Source organism: Desmodus rotundus, chromosome 7 (assembly GCF_022682495.2).
Source record: "Desmodus rotundus isolate HL8 chromosome 7, HLdesRot8A.1, whole genome shotgun sequence".
NCBI classification, from domain to species: domain Eukaryota; kingdom Metazoa; phylum Chordata; class Mammalia; order Chiroptera; family Phyllostomidae; genus Desmodus; species Desmodus rotundus.
The window spans coordinates 118,555,330-118,574,219 of NC_071393.1; the positions used below are offsets into that span (position 1 = coordinate 118,555,330).

Consider the following 18,890-nt stretch of genomic DNA (forward strand, 5'->3'; position numbering starts at 1 on the left):
ATGGAACTATAGGGTGGGCATTCAGGCATGGCTAGATCAAGGGGCTCAACCATTGTGATAAGGATTTACTCTGTCTCTTGGCTTTGCTTTTCGCTTTGTTTCTACTATGTGACCCCTGCTATCTTTAGGCTTCAAGTTCAATTTTAGCAGAAAGAAAGAATCCCTTCTCCTACAGTTCAAACAAAAGGAAAACAATTGAGTTTGACTGGACCAACTGGGTCATATGCCTATCTCAGAACCAATCAGTGTGAACCAGGGTATTTAGGGTTCTGATTGGCTAGGTCTGGGTCTCACACCCACCCTGGGGTAACAGGTGGAGTCCACCTAGATAAACCCCACAGATGACATGTGCTTTTACATTTGAGGCCTTTGGATTAGCAGAGTGTGAGAGCAGGAAGGTCCAGCCATTCAAAAAGAAGGAAAAGTTTATCCAATTCTCTTCTAGTGGACAGAATAATGGATTCATTCCTTCAACAAATGTTTGTTACGGACTCGTTCTAGCCCTGTTCTAGGTGCAGGGAATTCAAAGCAAACAAAATAGACAAAAGTCCCTGCCCACTGGGAGCTGATATTCTAATGATGTGTATATGGATGGTGGCCTTTGCATTCTCTTAATCCAAAGTCCAGGATAAAAGGGCTTATGCAGAGAGACCCAGGGTTTTGGGGTGGATGATGGGGAAGAATATGGCTGTCAGGGAGCCTGAACTCGTAAAGGAGGGAAAAAGATGGGCGCATGGTTGGGGAAGAAGGGATCAGTAGGCACTGGGAGGGGTACAGATAAAGACCCAATTAGGAAGAAGGGGGACAAGGAAGCCAGTCTGTACCCATCTCTCGTGACAGTGAAGTGTAGGCCCCTCCCACATTGTCTGGACCTTTGGCCTCTGCAGGATGTTGATAAATGGGATGGAGTTTAGTGAAAGCTAAAAAAAATGATGACAGGGCTGGAGGGAGTGATTTATGAGACAAGATTAGCAAAGTGACGGTGCAGCCTAGTAAATGGGGAGGGGATGGTGGCCAAGGGTCATGTGACTTTGGAAGTACATGGAGAGGAGAGGGCCTGAGGGGCTGGGTATCTGCTGCTGAAGGGGACAAAGGGAGGCAGGGGGCACAGACTGAAGAGGCCTCAGCCTTTGAGCCGGGGGATGTGTGAGGAGGAGGGGAGGCGTGTGCCTGCACACTTACATCTGCACAGGTGTGTGTGCGAATGTCTGGGCTCTGCAGAGTTGGGAGGCTGTCCAGGGACTTCACGAAAGAGGATGAGAATTTCAGCCTTGGTCAGCCTTGCAAAAGCCTTTTGGGGGCCTCCTTCCCATCTGGTAGAATATTTATATCTGGACCATGTAGGTGTGAACACTCAAGCCAGAAAGACTTTTTCCTTCAGGAAAATCAGCATGACATTTCTGAGAGGGAAGGGAAGAGAAAATGGAAGAATAAAAGTATGTGTTCCATTCTGTAGAGGAAGTGAGGCACAGAAGGAACAGGGGATCTGCCCCAGGCTGCCTGTGGGTGGCATTGCAGGTGAGGACCAAGGACAAGGCTTGGACCTGCAGGCCTGGGATGGAATCTCTGCCAGGTGGCTGGGCTGAGAATGGGCTTGGGGACCCCTGTCCAGGCTGCTGCTCAGGCTGGAACAAGAGGTGGTTGTGGGATCTGCAGCCTCCCGCCAGGGTCCCTTGAACTCTCTAGGTTGGTAGGGTTGGAAATCTTCCATCTGACCCCTGTCTTGGGTTGCCCTGGGTTCTGAAAGCTTTTGATTACATCCATATGGGAGAGAGCCTTGGAGACACAGTGGTGGGTAATTAAATGGGTGGATTATGCACCCAGTTCTAAACATTCAAGATAGTACTTCTTTGGCCTTAAGTTGGAGGAGCTCAGAACACCTGTGCACATGTATGAGCACACACCGTCCACACCTGTTTTCTGACTCACTCTCTCCATATGCCTGGTGTGAATCTCTGTGGCAGCAAAGGGCCCAGGCAAGGAGCTGGGCTGGCATACAACTAACAGAGCAGATAATCTGTAGTGGGGACATTGGGTGGCACTGGCCCTGGCCCATCCTCCTGGCCCCTCTCACTCAATTGAATCCTCTTAATTGCTCCATCCTCTCTCTACTCTTGACAGATCCATGATTTGTTCGTGAGCTTTGACGAAACCCCTCTGGGGGCTGCCTCCTTGGCACAGGTCCATAAGGCGGTGCTGCATGACGGTCGGACGGTGGCCGTGAAGGTCCAGCACCCAAAGGTACAGGCGCAGAGCTCAAAGGACATTCTTCTGATGGAGGTGAGAACCTGCCCCTTTCACCTCCCTGCATATTCATTCTATGTTTCCCTGCGATCCAGGCAGCGCCAGTGAAACTGGCTCAAGGCTGATGGGTAGACGTGTGCCTTTGAGCAGCAGAGTGGGAGAGAGGCGCTTGAGACCATGACAAGTGAGGTTGTATGACATCGTGGCGACCATGAGACCCTATGGCTGGGTGGGTCCATTCTTGATCTGTTCCCGGACCTGCATTGGATGGTCTCAGAACACACCGAACAGCACTGGGGCCAAGGGGACCTCAGGAGAATGTTGTAGAAATGAGAAAAACCAAAGGTGATTTCCTCAGGAGTAGAAAAGTTACTTTGTAGTTTGTGAAATTATATCAAAAGAGAGCATGTGGCCAGCCAATATAAAAATGACAGGTAGATCACAAAGAAATATTTATGCAGATTTCCTGTGCGTCTGTCTGACATGCTTTGAATGAACAAACGTGCATGTGTAGAAATGGCCCTGGGAAAGCTCTAGTGGAGACTGTGTCTCTGGACGCTGGACGTTTCTAGCTCTGTGCCCAGAGCAAGGGAGGGGGGTTGAGCCGGCCATGGCTTGGGCTGTAGCCAGCACCCTCCATGAGAGGTCAGCAGTCCCTTTAAACTGCCAGCATGTCCGTCTCCTTCCTTTTCGCTTTGTCCTTCCTTTGCTCCCTTTCCTCGTTTTGGACTCTTAGTTTATTCTTTCAACTCTGCCTAAACTGAACACACTCACTGAATGTCTCTTCTGCATCAGGTGAATGAGCAACATCTTCATCCCTGGGGAGTTCCCCATGCAGTGGAGCAGCAGGTCTCCATGCAGACAGCTATAGTGTGGGTACAGGAGCCCTGTCCGGGGGGCGTCTGAAGTGCCGGGAGCACTGTGCCCAGACTGATGAGGGCATGGAAGGGCCTTCACCGGGGAGCCCATGAGACAGCTGGGCAGGGGAAGGATGGCCCAGCCTGTGTGAAGGCCCCAGGTCTTAGAGGAAGAGGTTGGATAACTTTTGCTGGTTTAGATGGTATGAGCTGGGATGGTGGCAGGGGAGGTGCTGGGAAGGCGCTGGGAAGGCAGGCAGAACAGAACACGGAGGGCCTTGTGTTCCAGACTCAGGCATGGAGTGGTACATGTAATAAATATGTATGTACTATGGAACTGAGCTGATCTGATTTCCTCTTGTCATCAGTGAGGAGGTCATGATCAGATAGGTGTGCATTAGAAATCAAAGTCTGTTGGCCGCCTGGAGGGTGTATCTGAAGGAAGAAAGAAGAAAGACTATAGCTAGGGAGACTAATTGAGGGCTGCTACAGTGGTCCGAGAGAGAAATCATGATGTGAACCAAGGCAGTGTAATGGGGGTGGAGGAGAGGGGTGGGTTCAAGGGGTAGCATCATCTGGACTCTGTGACCAGCTTTACAGGAGGTGGGGACAAATACTGGTATGAATGAGAAGGAGGAGACTAAAATAATCCGTGGGTTTCTGGCTTAAAAGTTTGGATTCCTTTAACCATATGTGTCAGTCTGAGTCCAGCTGGGAAAAAAGAAACTGCCCTGGGTATTTCAGAGGGAATTTGAGAGAGAAAATGGGGCTCATAGGGGATGGAATTGCTGGGAAACCCAGTGGGTTGTAAGACAATCCCCAACAGTAGGAAGCTACCCTCAAGGTGCATGGGCAAAGAACAGGCGGATTTTGGAGCCCAGGAGCTGGGCCTGATGGGAGATATCACAGGGGTCACCTGGAAGTTGGCCACAGATGCTGTTTTGTGGTAGCAGGTTTTCACCTCCTCCTGTGCCCCAGTGTTATAGCAACGCGTCCCATTGGCCAAACCTAGCTGGCAGCCAGATGACAAGGGAGCCTGGAAAATGTAGTTTTTTAAAATGAGAGTACTGGGGTTGGAATGGATTTCACTTTCAGAGCAAAGTGAAATGGTGATGGGGCAACAATGTCAGGTAAGAGAGTGCTGCCAAGAGTTCTGGGTTGGGAAAGTTCTGTCAGTCTGCAGATTGAGGATTTATCATCAAGGAAACTCATGGGAGCTGAACCTGGGGGAGTAGTTGAGATCACGTAGAAAAGTTATATAGAGTGAAAAAGAGAGGCGAGGAAAGAACTTGGAGGAGCGTCATCCTTTGGGGAATGTGCCCAGGAGGATGGCGCAGGGAACTTGGGATTGAGCAGAGAGCACTGTTATCGAGGGCTGAGTGGTGAACCACCTCAAAACGTAGCGGCTTAGAACAACAGTCCTGTGTTTTGCTCATGACTCTGCGATCCGGCAGGGCTCCGTAGAGATGCTTATCTCTGTTTTGTGCAGCGCTGGCTGGGTGGCTTGACTGGACCTGGAGAATCCACGTTGAGGTGGCTCCCTCACGTGGCTGGCCAGTGGGTGCTGGCTGTTGGCCGGGACCTCAGCTGGGGCCGTGGGCCACAGCCTCAGATCTCCTCCCTGTCAGCCGCTCCGTGGCTGTGTGGCCCTCCTCACAGTGTGGTGGCCAGGATCTCAAAGCGAGTGTCCTAAGAGAAGGAGGCGGAAAGTATGTCACAGGTTTATGGCTGCACCTCGGCAGTCATGTAGGTTACTCCCTCCTTACTCCTTTGGAGAGAGCAGGAGTCACACAGGCCCCTTGGGTCAAAGACCCTACTTCTTGGTGAGGGCATGGCGAGGTTCTGGAAGAGCATCAGAATGGGAGATATTGTTGCAACTGTTTAGGAGAGTACAGCCTGCCAGAACTACTCAATGTCGTCAAAGGGGAAATAAAATGAGTAAAGTTCTTAAAAGGCTGTTTTGGATTTGGTGGTTTAGATTTCTTGGGAAGAGCAAGGAGTGTGTGAGTGGGATGAAGTAGGACTGAGCCCCAGGGAATGGAGACAGTTAACATGGAATGCTCCTCAAGTTCATCCCCCGACGGTGAGGGCACATGAGGGTAGACGTTAGAGCAGAGCACAGGTAGAGGTCAGGTAGCTGATGGGGATGGCAGCAGCAGGGTGAGCCCTGGAGGTTCTGGAAAGGAAGGAACCGATAGACCTGGTCCAGGAGGAGACTCGAGGGACTGGGCTGCAGGGACGCATGTGGAAACATCAGCCTTGGCCAGCCGTTGTTTTGAGGCTGGAGGAAAGTGGTGAGGCTGGGTGAAGACGAGTGTGGGGGCAGAGGGGGACAGGGTGGGGAAGTGGGCAGCTGTATTGTACCAGCCTGATAGCCTCTATTTTTTCCTTTGAAGTAGGAGGAAAGACCATCTGCTGAGAAAGAGGAGGTATGAGGTGGCTTTGGAGGCTCTAGTGGGGGCGAAGGTTTGGAACAGCTGCTGTGCACATTGAAAAAAGGAGCAGGGTTGCTGAGTGGCCCTGGGAAGCCACCTGGAAACTTGAGTTTTCTGGAGCACCTGTCAGTGTCTATGAAATGGCCACTGCTGGGAGTGACTTGGGACCTCAGAGGATCCCTGGGTGTCCTGAGACCCAGCAGCCACTCCTGTGTCAGGTGGGAACCTGCCTCTGACCAGCAGTGTTGTGAGGACCCTCTTGGTCGGGAGGACAGCTGACACCCGTTTTCTCTGCTCAGAGCCTCGCTGGCTCCCTAAGTAATGGTGGCGGTAAGGTCAATGGCAATAATAGCAGTAATAAAGATTTGACATCTTCTGGAGATAAGCATCGGATGCTTTGCTTGGGAAGCACAGCCTAGTGGCCGTGTGCAGAATACAAAGTGGCTCCTTCATGGTGGCCGAGGCAGAGCTGGGGCTGGGAGCACAAGGTTGCCAGGGACCTGCACTCTCAGCCTTCAGGAGAGAAGCTGGATGCGAAGCCTGAGGTCAGCACTTCTGTGGACCATCCGCGTTAGCAACAGCACCAGATGGCACTGCCTTCTCACCAAGCTGCGTCTCTGGTGGGAAAGATTCTACCTGGGTCATTGTGCTCTGCTGTAAAGCTAAGAAGAGCCTGACTGGAAGGCTCATTTTATTTTATGTTTGAAATGAGTGTTTGTTTTCCTGAGTCCAGACCTAAAATGGTGCCTTGGTTTTTAGGAGTGACAACCCCAGAATGGTGCTCAGGGATGCTTGGCAGGAGAAGAGCAGTTTCTAGGCAGTATCATGGCTACCTCAGCCACTGGACATTTGCAGATGGGGGCCAGCAAGACCAGTATTCTGCATAGCCTTCGGGTGCTTCCTTGCCTGTAGCTTCCAGGTGTGCTCTCATCCTTCTCTCCTGCCGCCCACGACTGTTCATCTCTCCTCTCCGACCCTGGGATTGATCACAGCGTGGTCTTGAGAGGAAGGCTCTCTGATCGAAGTAATTCAGACTAAGGGGAGAGTGACCAATAGGCTTAACCTCCGGATATGTGCAGTTTTAAGAAGTGAGCTTATAAAGCCAAACAGGTAAGGCTTACAGAGCTGTAAGGTCTGTAGGAGTGAGACTTTCGAGAGTGAGGAGGTGAGGACTACTGGTGTGTCAGTTAGGATGTTGTTGGCCACAGGTATCAGGAAATCCAACTAAAAGTGGGGCAATACTATCTCACATTTCAAGACTTCGGGCAGTAGTGTTGACTTCTCCAGTGTTGACTAATCCAGCACTTCAGTGTGCTTTTTAAGGACCCAGGTTCCCTTTGTCTTCCGCTCTGCCATCCTGATGTGTCCTTCCAAGGCAGTGCCCCTCGTGGTCCCATGGCAGCTGCAACCATTTCTGAGGAGATGACATCTAGATGCCAAAGAGGTCCTGTTTTTTCCCTCATATCCCTTATTAAAAAGGAGCCCCTCAGTAGCATTCCCTTCATTTTTCACTGGCCAGAAGTAGGCCACATGCCCAAGCCTACATCAGTCTCGGCAAGAGAAATGGGACCACTCTGATTGGCTCGTTGGCCAGTCATGATTCACCTTCTCAGGCTAAGGCCTGCCCTCCTTGAAGGCCATGAAAGACGCAACATATTTGAGGTTCTGTTAGCCAGGAAGGTGGGGGAAATGGCTTTTGTGTTGGCACTTAGTAGCATGTGCCACCCTAGTGTTCTGTGTCTGTTGTGAACCTGGCCCTCCCCTTGTGGAAAGAAGGGGACAGTCTCAGGGATAAACTGTTGAATGGTGGCAGAGAGATGAAGGCCAAATCTCAGGAAGTGGTGTTTGATGAACCTGATGGCGTTGGTGACTTTGCACAACAAAGAAAGGCACAGCCAAGGGTGTTTTTCAGCTGTGTCATTATCACCTGATATTGTCCCTTTAATAGCTGGGGCATCTCTACTTGTAGATGCACGGCCAAGGACTTTTATTGATTTGAGTGGCTGTCCAGAGCCAGACTAATTGGGCCCAGAGATTGGAACAATGATTCAGCAGGAAGGGGTGAACCGACAAGGCAGAGTCCATCCGTCTGCTGGCGGGCTGGCTTTTCAGCAGTTCCTGATGGCCCGTGGCAGCAGGGAGCTCAGCTGACGGGACCCCACCACCATCCTCACCGTTTGAGAGCAGGGCAGGACTCAGATGACTGGGGAGCCAGTGGTGAGATCATAATCCCCAGGTCCCCAGTAGTGACACCACCCTGTGCCACTCCCTGTTATCTCTCCAGCTTCTGAGTTTGATGCTGAACACCCCATAAAGAATCTAGCTCATGCCTGGGTACTCTGTCCTCCGTGTACCTCCTGTCAACAAGGTGTGCTGCAGTGTTGGGATGAGCACCAGACGCTGGTCCACCATTTGAAGTCACCCGGCCCATCCCAGGGCCTCTAAAAATGACGACCGGTGACAGTCCCGTTTTTGACTTATTTGAACATTTCCACGCGTGCTGTCCTTCTTCTTGTTTCTTCCCTGAGTGTGTTGACTGAGCAGTGGGCGGCTAGGTAATGTTTGTGTTTGGCACAGAATCCAACAGTTGATTTTAGTTTTTAAGATATGTATTTTTAAAAACCCAGCAATGTAGGCAACCCCATGGAAGCTTCTCTTCACCCTATAATTCTGTTTCCTGAACAGTGTGCACTTCAGTAACTTATCAGAACAACGATAAACCCATGAATGGCAAGTTATTTACATTGTTCTGAATTGATTTTCGATCCTTGTCGAACATCCATTTTTACAGTGTGGATCTGTGCAGGTATTCTATTTAGTGTGCTGTTTTCCAAAGAACATTATTTCTTTTATAATATGTAATAACTTGATAACAGGAACTCACCTTTCAGTTGCATTTGTACAGTTTACAAAGCTCTCCTGCCTTATCTCAAGCTTCCCGCTGTAGCGTCCTGTATTGTATTGCACGAGACAGGGCTACATAAAGGAAGAAGAAGAAGAAAAAAACCAAACAAACCTGGGTCCAAGTCCTGCATTTGAAATGACAAGCTGTGTGCCCTTGAGAAGTGCCTTAACCTCCTGGAACCAGTTTCCTTCCCCGTAAAATGGGCAAGAAGAACATGAAATGAGAGCATATATATAAAGTACCTTGTAGCACAGTGCCTGGCATGTAGTAGGTACTAAATAATGATCATTCCAGTTTTTTGCTATTATAAATAGCAGTCACATTTTTATGTGTCTCTTACTTTTTCCATTATATTTCTGTATGGCCCACAATTGATTTTTCCTCCTGTGAGCCAATGACCCTCTAGGAAAATAATTTCATTATTCTACCTTGAAGGAAGTATTAATTGTTGAGTGTACCTTGATTGATTCATAAGGTTCCAAATCAAGTAGAAAATTTTCAGGCATTCCAAAACTATGGTTCCCCAAAATTCAGATATAATCCCTTTTCCCACTAAAAGCTCAGAAACAGAAAAACTGAATCCATTGGAATAACACACATGTGAACATATAATTATCTCTGGGGAGAGGATAAACCCTTTGAAATGTTCATTTTTTCGTTCATTTATTCATTCACTCACTTATTCCCATGAACATCCAGCAAACATCTGCTGAGTATCGACTACGTGCTAGACAATGCTGAAAATATTGGCTATTGGGAGAATTTTATGGAGAAGATGCATTTCAGAAGAAAAATCAAAAAGTCAAATTGATAACAACACCTGTTTTATTTTAGTTGATTGCATCTGTTGTCAAAAAAACAAAACAAAACAAAAAGAAAACAACCTTAAGTGAATCTACTAGGGCAGCCTCTTAAGAAGGGAATTGAGTGAAAACAGAAGGTGAAACTGAATTTTATTTTCCTCAGCCAAGAAAAGTCTAAAGTGGCAGCAGTCCAAACCATTTCAGACTTGGACCAGACAATGCCTAATCGGACCCCCACCCCTGCAACTCCCTTGAAGTCCAAGGGATTGGTAAACCCTCTGCATTATATGCAGAATTATGTGAGCATGTACATTTTCTGGGCTTCGTAGCTGGCACCAAATTTGCAAATTGGTGACTTGCTGTAACAGGGATGGTGCCCTCCTAGAGAGCCAAGAGTCATGGACCTCCGTTCAAACTGACCTTCACTGTAAAGTAACCAAGGGAGTAACTCACACTCCACCCACAGAATGCTTTAAGAGACGAGTTTTATGAGTGCTGTACAGTTTTTTTTTTGGGGGGGTTATGAGTTAGTTCACTAATTAGTTATTAGCAGTTAATACCAGTCAATAAAATCTTTGACTGCTTTTATGATTAAGGACATTAGGTATTAATAATAACCAATAGTGCTAGTAAGAATTATATAATTGATGAGTAACAGAAAAATCTTTAATGTGCTGATCAGTGCTGTTTGGATATTAATGATAATTAAAAACTTCACAAATAACAGTGACCATACAGTGAGTGAGGAGGATTTATTGTTTAGCTAGAAGCCTCTTCCCCAGGTATAGGCCCTACGAGCTTGCATGTGACTTCCTGTGTATACCTATGTCTGGCCCAGGGTCATGACCCTAGGAGGTAATCTGTGAGTATTGATTGAACAAATGACTCGGCCTCATTGTGGCCCCTTCCCGTGTGCCTACTGGGTGGAAACCTCTGGAATTTAGGCTGGAGCTGAAGTCTGACGAGATTTCTTGCCTCAACTCAGAGCCCGGAGGGGAATTCAGGTACCTAAGATGATGTGTGTGCTCCTGGCTGTGGCCCGGGCAGGGGCTCCTGTTTCCTGTGCACCAGTTCTGCCTCCCCTTTGGCCGCAGCTAAGGGCCATCTGAGGGCATCGTGACAAGATGTGATGGCTGGAGGACACTGTGCCCGGGTGTCTGGGTCTGACACCTGCAGTCTGGGCTTAGCTGTTGCCACCTCTGCTTTCTAGTTTCCTGTGCCACAAACAGAAACAAAACATGAACTATATCGATTAGCGTAAGGTCACAGATGTAGCCTGTGAAACACTAGACAAGACTTAAAAGAAATTAGACTGCAGCCAAATGAAAAAGAGTTTTGAGAGAAATTGAATGTAATAGCCCCGTGTGATGATTATTTCAGAACGGCGTCTGGTACATAGCCTACGACTTGGGTTTAAAAACAAAACCGTATGTGCTTTTGTACTTAATGGCTCTGCTTTGGTTTTATTTCTTTTGTACCACTTGTGCCTAGCACAGTGTCTGGCATAATTTTACAGACCAGGGTGAAAAGCGTAAGCCACGGCTCCTAGGTGGGGCCCAGTAAATCCTCTGGGATAGACTGGATGGGGTCTCAGACTGCTAGGCCTGCTGTAATGAAATGCCACTGACTAGATGGCTTAAACTGGGACAATTATTTCTCATGGTTCTGGAGGCTGGAAATCCAAGATGCAGGTGTTAGCCGATTCAGTTCCTGGGGTGGACTTTCTTCCCGGCTGGTAGACAGCTGCCTTCTCTCCGTATCCTTACATGGCAGAGAGAGAGTGAGCTTTGGTCTCTCTCCATTTATAAGAACACTAGTCCTATTACAGGGGCCCACCTTCATGGCCTTACCTAAATCTAATTAGCCCCCCACAGGCCCCACGTCCCAGCTTCATCACACTGGGGTTAGGGCTTCCAGATACCAATTTGGGGTAGGGGGGACACAAGCACTTAGTGCATTGCAGTTGGGAAAGGTACCAACGGGCCCCTGGCTCCTTAGTTCTTGCTCATGTCCTTCTGCTGTAGCCAGGGTGAAGATGGGTATTCTCAGAGAACCTGGACTATAATCTGCACCAAGAATGACTGGGAGGATTGGTCGGTGGTCTCGCAGGAGGGCTTATTAGAGAGCAGGAGAGTTGCCTACTGTGCTTCCCTCCTGGAATGCTGGAACCTCTTCCATGGCCCTGGCATCAGCTTCAGTCACCCACTAGAGAGCCATTGCCTGTGAACTTGTGAGGCTGTCTCAGATCCACCGCTGTGGTGGGGAGGTAGCCTCAGAGCCGAGTCCCTTCCCGCAGAGGGGCTGGAGCATGCTCTGTAGATGTCCCCGCACTCTGGTTCTCTGCCAGTGACATTTAATTTCACATCATTAAACCAACAACTGAAATGCTAGATAAGTCTTCCAAAACCCCCTTTTTCATCCTGTCCTCACTCAAGAATCCAATCCCCAGGGGGGGCAAATTGCCAAAAATCTGAGCTTTTCGTCCATGTGGTCAAATCCCTTATCTCTTACTTCTCTTGTATCACCTAACCTTGTTTTCTTATTCCAATTTAATTTTTCACACAAAATAATTTAGATGTACAAAAAAGTATAGAAAGTAACATAAATGCTGAGGTACCAACCACTCAGCCTCAGAAATGAACAAAGCAAACCGCAGTTCCGGCGTGGCAGCACGCTCCAGCCCTCTGTGAACAGGACCACGGAGCACAGATCTGGGAGCAGCAAAGGCAGCAGTTCAGTGACGTGCTAGAGAGTGAGGGTCTGGGGGCTGGGCAGGCCCAAGTGGAATTCTATTTCTGCTTCCTCGATGGGCCAGTTCAGAAAAATCTTAAAAACTCTCAGAGCCTCAACTTCCTCATCTGTGAAATGGGGAGGTGATGGAGTGTGTGCCTCCCAGAGCTGTGAAGATGAAGTAGAGTAACTCAGTAAAGTGCTGAGCCAGTGCTGGGCATGTGGGGAACACTCAGCAAGTGGTAGTTGTCGTTACTGCTGGTGGCTGGTGGCTTTTTATCATCTTGGATTTGGACTACGTTGATGGGCCCCAGGGGAGCAGTTTTCCCACCCACCCTTACTCCGGGGGAGGTCTGGGGAGTCATCAACATTTAGAGCCAGGCAGGAGGGCAGGGTGCTTTGGTGGAGTGCTATGAGCTGACCGATGGGGTGCTTGGTGGATTTCAGATGCTCCTTCTGGCTGTCAAGCAGCTGTTTCCAGAGTTTGAGTTCATGTGGCTGGTGGATGAAGCCAAGAAGAACCTGCCTTTGGAGCTGGATTTCCTCAATGAAGGGAGGAATGCGGAGAAAGTGGCCCAAATGCTCAAGCAATTTGACTTCTTAAAGGTAGGAGGGGGCAGGGCAATGGGGGCATGGTGGCTTGGTGGGAGAGTGCAGGGGAGGACTGATCCCAGCCCCGAGCATCTCCCCTTGCAGGACATGAATGGGGACATCTTCCTGGATGATGCACATTGAAGTCCTGGAAGGCAACATGACAAAGAAATACCACATGTGATTTTTTCCCTGTCAGTCAATCAGACAGATGTTTATTGAATGATCTATAGTTTCAAGACACTGAGTGCTGCTACCCAAAGGCCTGTAAACTGTAGTCTCTGCCTCCACGAAACATGGGGCGATGGTGATGATGATGGGGGTGATGGTGGTGCTGGTGGTGATGACGATGATGATAGCTAATGCTACTGTACCATGGCACTGTTCCTACCACTTTATGTGTATTACAGTAGCTCATTTACTATACAGTCGGTTCTGCCAAAACAAACGTGTGCGTTCTTAGGAAAATCCACAGTATGCACAGTCACTCAACAGAAAGCACAGGGTGCATGGGGAAAACAGGTTGTGCTTAAAACGCTCAGAACATCACCAGTGACACAGAAAATAAAACAAGGTAGGAATCTGATCAAAGTGGTAGCATAGTTTGGTGCATGTTAAATAGTCATGAAATCCATGAGACGCCGGGACACGTGGCACTTCGCCTTGACCTCGGCTTACGAAGTAGGCATCAGAAGAGGAGCCACTGGCGAGTTACTGTGAGGTGGTGGAAGGAGGGCCGTCTGGAATTGGACAGAAAGTTGTGACACCAGCTGTGGGTGGGGGTGACCCACATCACATGGGGTGGTGTCTGAGATACGTGTGTCTTGTGTTTTCCTGGGTGGTGTGGTTCAGCTGGGTGCAGCTTTCTGTGTTTGCATGGCATTTCTTGTGGGTGGCAGCGCACATTAGCAAATGCAAGATTTGCACTATGATCAAATTGTTCCCTAATGTGTCACCAGCACTGGAACAAATTTGTGTTTTCGAGTATCACAGTAGAACTGCCTGTGTAATAGAAGGCAGTTGTGGGAAACATGTCAAACTACACACGGTTGCAGCTTGGTGAGGGGTCCTGCTGGCAAGAGCTCCAACGGTTCAGAAGAAGGGATGCCCACGGCCGACAAGGGCGGGAAGGCTCTGCTGAGGAGTTGGCACTGGCGCTGGTCTCTGAGGACAGTCCTAATGTCCCCTGCAGGGCTCATAGGGGTTGGAATGAGATGTAGGTCAACACTGCTGTTCTAACGCAGTTTGTCCTCCGCGGGCTTTGTATCCATTTACCCAGCAGCACCTGTTCATGGCGCAGGGGTTGGGGCCCTGTGGTAATCTATACGGAAAGGTTGGCTGTTAACTCTCAGAAGGGATCAGCCCTTCTCTCCTAACTCAGGACATCTGGGGAATGTGGGAGGGGAGTCACGAAATGCTTAGGAGCTTTTCCAGGGCTGTCAAGAAGCACTGCTCTTGGGGAGGGTATCTCAGGACATGGAATGGGAAGGTCTCTTGCTCTGGACTGAGGTGTTCATGTGGCTTAGAAGACATCGTGAGAAATGGAGGTAGTATTTATACTTCTGCTATTCAGATTGATGAACAGAGGTGGGGAGACTGAGGGTGTGTCTACACTAGCCACCTAAGAATCCTAAAATTTGGCTGACGAGAGGAAAAGCCACAGCTGGGGTGATCAGTGTAGTGCTCTGGCACATTGCTTCTGCGGGGAGGTGGGGCCGCTGGCCCCGGTGAGCTCTGCCAGTAGGTTGGGAGTCAGGTCCGTCTCAATGGCCCGAGTCTGCTTGCCTGGCCTCTTCTCAGCTGCTATCATAGACAGGCCCAGAGGGTCTGTGCATCCAGATGTGCAGACCAGATCTGGTAACACTGTCCCAGCCTTGAAGTTCCCATCACCAGCTCAGTGAGTGCCTGGCTCTCTCAGACATGTAATGATATCAACTAATTGCCTGATGCTGCGGAGTCTAAAATAAGCCTCCACTTGCATATCCCATTTCTTTCCTTCCTTTATCCCACATTTATTGAGCATTTCCTGAGCCTGTGCTGTGCTAGGAGCTGGGGAGCGTGTAGATGAGTAAGTGGTGGTTGGCTCCTGCCTGGGGGACAGACACACACATGTGCTATAGGACAGGCTGGTCACACTATGGCAGAGACCTGCTTAACTATGTCTCTGTGGATGCCCAAGGGGACATCCTTAAAGCCACCCAGGATATGGAGCTCAGAGTGGGATTACGAGAAGTGTTGGTTATACAAGGGAATAGGCAATATTTACCGGATGTTCCTTTTGCCGCAGTGAGTGCTGTGCAGGTACGATGGCATCAAATCCTTGCAACAACCGTCGGCGCATCCCGTACATGCAGTCAGAGTGGAGATGCTTGGGCTGCGGCCCAGATTTTCTGACTTCGACTCGGGTACCCGTCTGAGGACACTCTGTTGCCTCTTACGCAGCAGGGGTGCTCTTCAGAGCTAGAACTATGAGCCAGACAAACAGAACCATCTCCTCCACTGTTCCCATGGAAACAGCAAAATTGTCCCCTGGCTGGGGCCAACTGGCATCTGCCAGACCAAGACATGTAATAATAATAATACCACAAAAATTTGAAATGAGGATGCCAAATGGGTAAATAATTAATGTAACGATTTGGCCTACTGCTTCTTAAAACCCGCACACCATTCCTAAGACGAGGGTAGAGTTAAGGCTCCTGAGTACTTAATTTTGCCTAAACAAATAACAAGTGGGAAGCAGATTTTGTGCTGCAAATCCAGTTCAGCTCTTAAAACCGGAGATAGATTGCTTTTGCACACTGGCACCCCATCACAACATCTGTGCGTAATTAAGCCTCAGCAAAGAGTTTGCCTCTCGGTGTGTGAGGCATCTTCCAGTGGGCTTTAACAGCCTCAGCCCCGTGCTATCAATCTCCGAGCCTCAGACCAGCGCTGAATGCAAATGCGGTGTTGGGGAGACAGGGAGAGGGTGAGGAGGCAGCCAGGCCTAACGGTCAAGCCCAGGGCGTTTGTGCATTTGGCATCAGAGTGTGTGTACTGGGAGAAGGGACAGGGCACGCAGTGAGGTCTGTGACTGCCCTGGGAGACAGGCAGCACAAGGTAGGAGGGAGAAGTCTTTAACCGCAGAGTCTGGAACTAGAAGAGATGGGAGTGTGCCTTTCCGTATGGAGGTGGCGGTTGGTGGGGGCATCATCTCCTGACTAGCGCCACTCCATGGTTTCTTTTCTTTTTTTTAGCTTTTATGGAACTTTTTTGGGTAACATTGGTTAATAACATCATATAGGTTTCAGGGGTACAGTTCTATAACACATCATCTGTGCACTGCATGGTGTGTTCACCACCTCCCCACCACGGTTTCCTAATGTGAGGCTAGGAGCCCGGGGCTGTCCAGACACTGTGGACGAACCTCATTGGACGATGTGCATGCTTTTGGAGAAGTGCCATAGTTTCCTAAGACTCTCAAAGATTAAGAACCACTGATGTATAATAATATCAGTTAAGATTTTTTACATGCTTATGCTGTGTTAGATAATTTTAAAGTGCATTACATGTATTTATGTGTTGGTCCTTATAACAGTCCCACAAGGGAGTTGTCATTATTATCCCCATGTCACCAATGGGAACCCTGGGCCTCAAGAGATGAAGCCATTTACCCAAGGTCACACAGCTTCCTAGTCAGGCGGGGAGGCAGGCTCTGAATGGAGGCAGCCCGCTCCAGAGCGTCCATGTTAAACCACCATGCTATTCTGCCCATGTGGTAACTTGTGGGGATGGTGCTGAGCCGTCGGTGACATTAACCGTGAGCTCTGGTTGTGTGTCAGAACCACATGTGAAGCGCTACATGGCTGTCACATGGCAGCTGATTTTGTCCAGCAGCTGCTAGGTGAGTGCTTCTGTGTTGAGCACCAGGCATCCATCCACACATGCCACTCGGGAGCTGGGCGTGTTGCTTCCATTGTCATCGTCATCACCATCTCACAGGTGGGACAACTGGCACTCAGAGTGGCTCTGAAACTTAGCCACCGTCACAGAGCTTGGAGGTGGCAGAGCTGGGGCTCTAGCCCAGCAGTCTGGCTCTGAGTCTGCACTCTGCTCTGCTGGGCTTGGAAGATGGGAGGGGTGTGGCCCTGGGTGATGGGCACTGGTCCAGATAAGCCAGGGCTGGCTTCACAGGTGTGTTGACCAAAACACAGGAACAGAGCCGGAAGCCAGCCTGTGAGACCAAGGCCCAGGCCTTTGAGCTGGACCTTTCCGTAATTTGCGCTCTCTTTCTTGGAGTCAGGACTGGCCCCACTATGGATGCAGGTAGAGGTCCCAGTAGTGGGGCCTCTGCTTTGTGACAGGAGACCCTGGATGCAGAATCCTAACCAGAGTGTGACCTTGCTTGTGGGGTCAGCAGGTGCCCTGGCCATGAGCCTCCTGAGGTTTGGTCTGTTGTGGGGCTGCGGGACAGTGGTTCTCATTACCTCTTTAAAATTCTTCTCTTTCATCTTTCCTGTACTTGATAGAAGCAAAGGAAGGCTCAGTGGTGAAACATGGGTGTTGGGTGAAGTGAATTTTACCTTACACCCCAAATCCTCCTGCCTACATGGTGATTTAGCATCAAGTCCCCCTGTCAAGCCAAGTTCCTCCTAACTGAGCAGGGAGCAGTTTCACATTTTGCAGTCATTTCTGTGTTACATCCTTTGAGGGGCAATGTCCTCCCTGAGCTCCCCTGACCAATGCCTGTCTCCCAGGTTTGATATTTCCGTCATTTCAGATCTAAGCAACTGAAGAAGGGGTGCCTTCTGTTGTCAGACTGGGTTGGTTGCGTTTGGGGAGAGGTGAGGGAGGTGGTGGAGGGGGAAACCAGCACATCCCTGATCCTGGTTGGCAACCTCAGAAAGCCTCTGGGTTTCTCTTTCCATTGGTGGCTCTTTCCTGGCTGTTTCCACATTGCCCCAGGGAGGTCCTGTCTGCCCACCTGTCTGACTGCCAGTCTCCAGAGTCTCAAGTGCCCACTGCCAAGCTTCAGTTCCAGACACACTGAGGGAAGAACTTAACCCCAAAATGTGTCCCTTTCATTTGGAAGCCACGAACAACAGCAGCAAACTTGCACTTACATTTTTATTTAATTTCTTTAAAATAGGTTTTTTATTTTTTAAAGTATATTTTATGATTATGCTATTATAGTTGTCCCATTTTTCCCCCTTTATCCCCCTCTGCCCTGCACCCCCTCCCTCCAGCATTCCTTCCCCCCCTTAGTTCATGTCCATAGGTTGTACATATAAGTTCTTTGGCTTCTCTATTTCTAATACTATTCTTAACCTCCCCCTGTCTATTTTGTGCCTACCATTTATGCTTCTTATTCCCTGTACCTTTCCCCCATTCTCCCTCCAATCCCTCCCCAATGATAACCCTCCATGTGACCTCCATTTCTGTGATTCTGTCTAAATGATAGTTTTACTGGATAGAGTAATCTTGGATGTAGGTCTTTGCCTTTCATGAGTTCAAACACTTCTTTCCAGCCCCTTCTTGCCTGCAAGGTTTCTTTTGAGAGATCAGCTGATAGCTTGATGGGAACTCCTTTGTAGGTAAGTGTCTCCTTTTCTCTTGCTACTTTTAAGGTTCTCTCCTTATCTCTACTCTTGAGTAATGTAATTATGGTGTGCCTTGGTGTGTACTTCCTTGCGTCCAACTTCTTTGGGACTCTGAGCTTCCTGGGCTATCTGAGCTTCCTGAGCTTCCTGGACTTCCTGGAAGTCTATTTCCTTTGCCAGATTGGGGAAGTTCTTCTTTATTATATTTTCAAGTAAGTTTTCAATTTCCTGCTCTTCCTTTTCTCCTTCTGGCATCCCTATGATTCGGATGTTGGAACGTTTAAAGTTGTCCCAGAGGTTCTGAAGCCACTCCTCATTTTTTTGAATTCTTGTTTCTTCATTTTGCTCTGGTTGAATGTTTATTTCTTCCTTCTGTTCCAAATCTTTGATTTGAATCTCAGTTTCCTTCCCTTCACTGTTGGTTCCCTGTTGATTTTTCTTTATTTCACTTTGTATAGCCTTCACTTTTTCCTTTATTTTGTGATCATACTCAACCATTTCTGTGAGCATCCTGATTACCAGTGTTTTGAACTCTGCATCTGATAGGTTGGCTATCTCCTTGTCACGTGTTCTTTTTCTGGAATTTTGATCTGTCCTTTCATTTGGGCCATGTTTCTTTGTCTTGGCACACCTGTTATGTTGTAAGGGGTGAGGCCTTAGGTTTTTGCCAGGGAGGGCAAGCCACTTTGCAGCATTGTGGTGCTTATGTGGGGGAGGGATCAGAGAGGCAATAATGCCGCTTGCTT

The 18,890-nt window shown here is 48.9% G+C and overlaps 1 protein-coding gene across 2 annotated transcripts in view; it reads left to right on the forward strand.

Annotated features, from left to right (window-relative positions):
• ADCK1 (aarF domain containing kinase 1) overlaps positions 1-18,890 on the forward strand; it is a 127,774-nt gene that overhangs the window by 63,684 nt on the left and 45,200 nt on the right. For both annotated transcript variants that reach the window (XM_053928786.1, XM_053928785.1), the window contains exons 5-6: positions 2,122-2,280; positions 12,422-12,580. In XM_053928786.1, the coding sequence (XP_053784761.1) occupies positions 2,122-2,280; positions 12,422-12,580 (318 nt within the window). The remainder of the gene's footprint in view (positions 1-2,121; positions 2,281-12,421; positions 12,581-18,890) is intronic.